This window comes from Seriola lalandi, unplaced genomic scaffold (assembly GCF_002814215.2).
Source record: "Seriola lalandi dorsalis isolate HSWRI2012SDOR001 ecotype SW California unplaced genomic scaffold, Sedor1 jcf7180002054538, whole genome shotgun sequence".
NCBI classification, from domain to species: domain Eukaryota; kingdom Metazoa; phylum Chordata; class Actinopteri; order Carangiformes; family Carangidae; genus Seriola; species Seriola lalandi.
In genome coordinates this window covers 5,321-10,102 of record NW_019525091.1, presented here as the reverse complement: position 1 = coordinate 10,102, position 4,782 = coordinate 5,321, and the positions used below count along the sequence as shown (strand labels likewise).

The following is a 4,782-nucleotide window of genomic DNA, read 5'->3' as shown; positions in this document are numbered from 1 at the left end:
CATATACATATTTGAACAACTTGAAATAAAAGCAACAGAAATAATGTGAATGTAACAGCGGCTCAGAGAAAGTGTTCTTTATTATTAAATTATTAAAGTAGATTAACAGGTTACAGCACAGATGATTAACATTCCTGGTTAAAGCCAGGCAACATCAGTTGATGTGGACAAGGCCAATGAGTTCAACCTGTTCTACAACAGGTTTGACACAGCTTTGTCTGTTCTCTCTCCCACTGCTTCAGCTGCAGCTTCTCCTGCAGCATCTCCTCCACAACCCGACACTGCAGCTGCAACTCCCTCCACACTGGGGTCAAGTCTCCTGTCCTTTACAGCGGAGGAAAAGGCTACGTCATGGAAAGGCAACAGGCCCGGATGGTGTGTGTCTGAGGCTGTTAAAGGACTGTGCAGCCCAGCTGGCTGAGCCTGTCCAGAGGATCTTTAACTTAAGCCTTCACACAGGGAGGGTCCCGGCCCTGTGGAAAACATCATGTCTTGTTCTGGTCCCTAAAGTAGGGCGACCAGCTGAGATAAATGACTACAGACCTGTGGCCCTCACATCACACGTCATGAAGACCCTTGAGCAGCTGTTTCAGTTTTGTAAATTTTTGTGTTGTACTTAAAAATCTGTTTTAACATAACAAAGAATGAACAAAACAGTAATGTGTATGCTCTGTATGAATAGTGTAGAGTTCCTCTTTAAAACAAAATGTTTTCTAACTACTTTAGCTTTAAAGTAGTTAGAAGGCACGTTTAACAGAGATACTGGTTTGATGTTTTCTCTCTCTTGCTATGCTAAGCTAAACTTGTCTAGGAGCTAACTCCTAGCATTCCTACAGAAGCCCAGTGTTCATGTTATTGTAAATGATGTTTTGACCTGTCATTGGACCCTGCAGTGGGTGTCAGGCTGTGTTGTCATAAATCTACTGAGCCCCTGACACACGACACCTTCTCTAACCAGCAGCTTCATGTGGATGCCATGGTCTGCTCAGTAGTCCAGCCACCATCACTGCTAATCTGGATGCACTAGTTTCACCAATAGCTATCAGTTAGCAATCCCTCTGCTATGATGAACTGTTCATAAATTGTGTCACTTTGACCTGTCGTACCCAAGAACATGAAAATCACAAGAAGTGATTATGAGCTCTGTATTCAGTATCTACATATTGACAGAAACCTCATTTACTTCTTAGAAATATGGAGCAAACAGAAAAAAAGAACCTTTCTACAAATGACACCCTGTTATGTTTCATTTCATCAATTTGAAAAATAGAAAAATAAAATCAGCACCTTGTGGTTGTATCCATCCACCATCCAGCCAAGTTGCAGGAAATATGGTCACAATCTCTCCTTCCTGAGTTACAGTGTTGAATAATGGAAATATTTTTTTTTCTTTAGAACATTATGATGTCACAATGAAGTTGGTCTTTGACCTTTTGGATATAAAATGTGATCACTTCATTTTATCCTTATGGGCATTTGTGTTACATTGTGTCATAATTAGTGTATGAATTCATATTTTTTTACCAAATTTGAAGAATTTCTGTCAAGGGTTTACTGAGATATTGTGTCCATGAGAATGGACTCCAAACTTACAGTGAGTCACAACACATCACGCCCATGCCACCAGACACAGCCTCCATCAGTCTACACCATAATAAAAACTGAACAGTGTGAAAATCAGGTGAGGAGCAGCTGGAACATTTTCTTTTGTTTGTAAAACCTCAGTGTCAAATCTTTGTGGTGGTTTAGGCTTTAACATTAAGAATATTCCAGCACACAATAACAAAAGACAAAGAAACAGGCGGCAAGGAATCAAGGAGAGGAAAATAATATTCCTCACTACGTCATTATTGTTGTGCACAAGTCTCGTCTGTGTTTCTCAACTGGCATCTGTCTGTAGGCCAACGTAAAATGGCAATAACATTTTGTTTTGTTTCACACTGCAAATGTAAATTTACATTTTATGGTTTGATAATTCCACCATTAGAAAATATTGAATGTGTTTGTACTGGCCTTGCAGCGCTTTCACTTATGCAAAGCTAGACAGCCAGTTAACATGTAGAAGTCCTCCAATAACACACAAGGCTTGACTTTTCTTGTTTTTTACTGAGAACTCGTTTCCACACTTGCTTTGTTTGTAAAACTGAAACATTACAGAGATAAAACATAAATCAGTACACAAAATGTTCCATGCACATGTAGAAATTACATATTATACACACACGCTATAACAATGTCAAAACAAGCACTATACTGTGTAGAAAATAGCTTAACTACCACAATAGCTACAACCCACAAGCCAATTGTCAACAGAGTTAGCTGCTGCTAATTAGGAGAGCACATGTTTAACTAACCTGATAAACTCTACAACATGTACAACAAATTTCCAAGGCAGAAGCGTGACAGAGAAGCCTCCAACAGATAGATGCATCGAGCAGTGTCTGTCTTGCCTGCTTGATCTCATCTGAAGCATGTGTTTGACAGCAGACTAACCTGTGACCAGCGGGTGGCAGCACAGAACATGAACTAATACAGATGAATCAATTTTAACCTTTTAACTTATGAAGCCCACTTTTTTAAACTCTTATAATCTTTAACTTATTGAAACTATTTATTAACTTAACTTAAAGGTGGCACAGTGTTGTTCTTTCCTTTGGTGCTGACGTTTCACTTTTCAATAAAGTGTCCAATTTTCAAGTTCACATAAGTTCACATGTTCATCTGTAACTGTAGCTGCAGTAATATGAATATTACTTGACTCTTCAATACTCTCACAGAGGAGTTTGATGGATGATCATATCATTGTCAACTCTGAGCAGTTAGCTCCCAGACAGCTTAGCTTAGCTTAGCATGAGGGAGAAAACAGCAGAGCAGCATCTCTGTTGAAGGTGACCTTTAACAACTTCAGCGCTGGATGACATGTCATTTTTTTTGCCCTGTGCACATGATCACATAGTCTTGTTGACCTGTTATGTTAATACAGATGAGTTATTACCCAGCTGATAGGTCAGTTAAGATGAACTCTGTGGATCCTCCTCAAACATGAAGAAATAGTCTGTATTTTCCTGATGTGACGTCATGTGATGTCAAAGTGGTGAAAATGTTTCCTTAATCTGCAGTTTATTCAGCTCTGAGCTTCCATTAAAATGAATCCAACAGCTCCTCCCATCCACTGTCTGACTTGACGTCGTGACGTTGACGTGACAATGTTGCACCTTTAAAATAGGCAGAATAGCGAGGGAAGAGGGATGAAAACACTACACTGCTCTCGTTTTCACTCGTGTGTATAAAGTGAGGGAGAGAAGCGCGACTTCCCCCTGCTGGAGCCTTAAGGCATTACTAATAAATCGATGCACAATCAACCTGGAATCTGTTAACAACCTGTCACTTATGTTATCTGAACTAATAACTTTATCAGCATAACCAAGATGCAAATGAAACTATGAACTATGAAAAATATAAAACACAATATATATCTTAACTGTCAAATGAATTAAATTGTTTTTATAAAATCAAATAGTTTTTAAATTCTTAAGCACCACAACAACACCCCCCTAAGCCCCACCCCCCTAAGCAGCTGAATCTTCAGTCTTTTATTCATCTTCATCCAAACAAGATGGAAAAGTTATTTTTGTTGCTTCTTTTCTGTCTCGGTTCATCAGCAGGTAGGATCACGTTTTACATATTTAACTCTTTTTTTTCTCCTGCGTCACACACCTGCATGATTTAGTTTCACTTTCACTTCAATTTGATAAAACAATCAACAAACAAGTTTTAACTGAATCCTACTGAATACATTATATTTATGATGATTGTAAAATCTATTAATTCTTGAAAACCTTGTTTGTCCCACAGTGAAACACTCCCTCAAGTTTGTTCTCACTGCGTCTTCTGGAGTCACAAACCTCCCACCTGTTGTGTCTGTTGCACTGGTCGATGATATTCAGGCAGGTTACTGCGACAAAGAGTCGTTACAACTACGGGACTGGGTGAAAAATTATTCAGATACCGACCCTCAGCAGCTGGCGTGGTACAGTGAAAAGTGTCATGAGATTTTTCCGAACGTCTACAAAGCCAGGATGTCCGATATGAAGCAGCGCCTCAACCAAAGTGATGGTACAGTGTGTTTTTATGTTTCATTGTGAACTCTTATACATGTGTTTTAATACTTTATTTTCCACTACTCATTAATTCACTCATTATATTTTTCATGCACATGAAATATTCAGAGTTAAACTGCAGGAGGAGACATGGTGAGAAACAATAACGATGTAACGATGAGGAATTATTTAGCCGATCAGAGCATCAGCTGTGTCAGACAGTGAAAGTTTGGTTGTGATTTCCACCTTTTTGCCATTTTGAAATTGTTGCAATAGAAACCACTAATGATTATTCAGTAAACAGGGATGTTTTAATGCAGACACATGAGCCTTAGCTATGATTCACCTTCCTTCCAATGGAGGCAAGACACTGGAAGCAATAACAGAGAGAGTCAAACAATCACATTACTACGCAGCACCATAACACAACACACATTTATTAAAGATCATCTTTCCAGTGGAGAAATCATCTGTACATCACTGTTAACTTCAGTCTCTGTGTCTGTCTCTGTCTCAGGTGTCCACATTTTACAGAGGATGAGTGGCTGTGAATGGGACGATGAGACTGGAGAAGTTGTTGGTTTTTCACAGTTTGGTTATGGTGGAGAAGATTTCATATCATTGGACATGAACACACTGACATGGGTCGCTCTGAACCCACTGGCTGCCGTCACCAAACTGA

General features: G+C 39.2%; 1 protein-coding gene across 1 annotated transcript in view; it reads left to right on the top strand.

Annotated features, from left to right (window-relative positions):
• The first annotated feature begins 3,550 nt into the window (after nt 1–3,550).
• The window catches only part of LOC111661187 (patr class I histocompatibility antigen, A-5 alpha chain-like), a 3,950-nt gene continuing 2,718 nt past the window's right edge, over nt 3,551–4,782 (top strand). Inside the window, exons 1-3 of the mRNA XM_087176173.1 lie at nt 3,551–3,665; nt 3,856–4,116; nt 4,618–4,779. Coding sequence (XP_087032299.1) covers nt 3,617–3,665; nt 3,856–4,116; nt 4,618–4,779 — 472 coding nt within the window. The 5' untranslated portion in view covers nt 3,551–3,616. The remainder of the gene's footprint in view (nt 3,666–3,855; nt 4,117–4,617; nt 4,780–4,782) is intronic.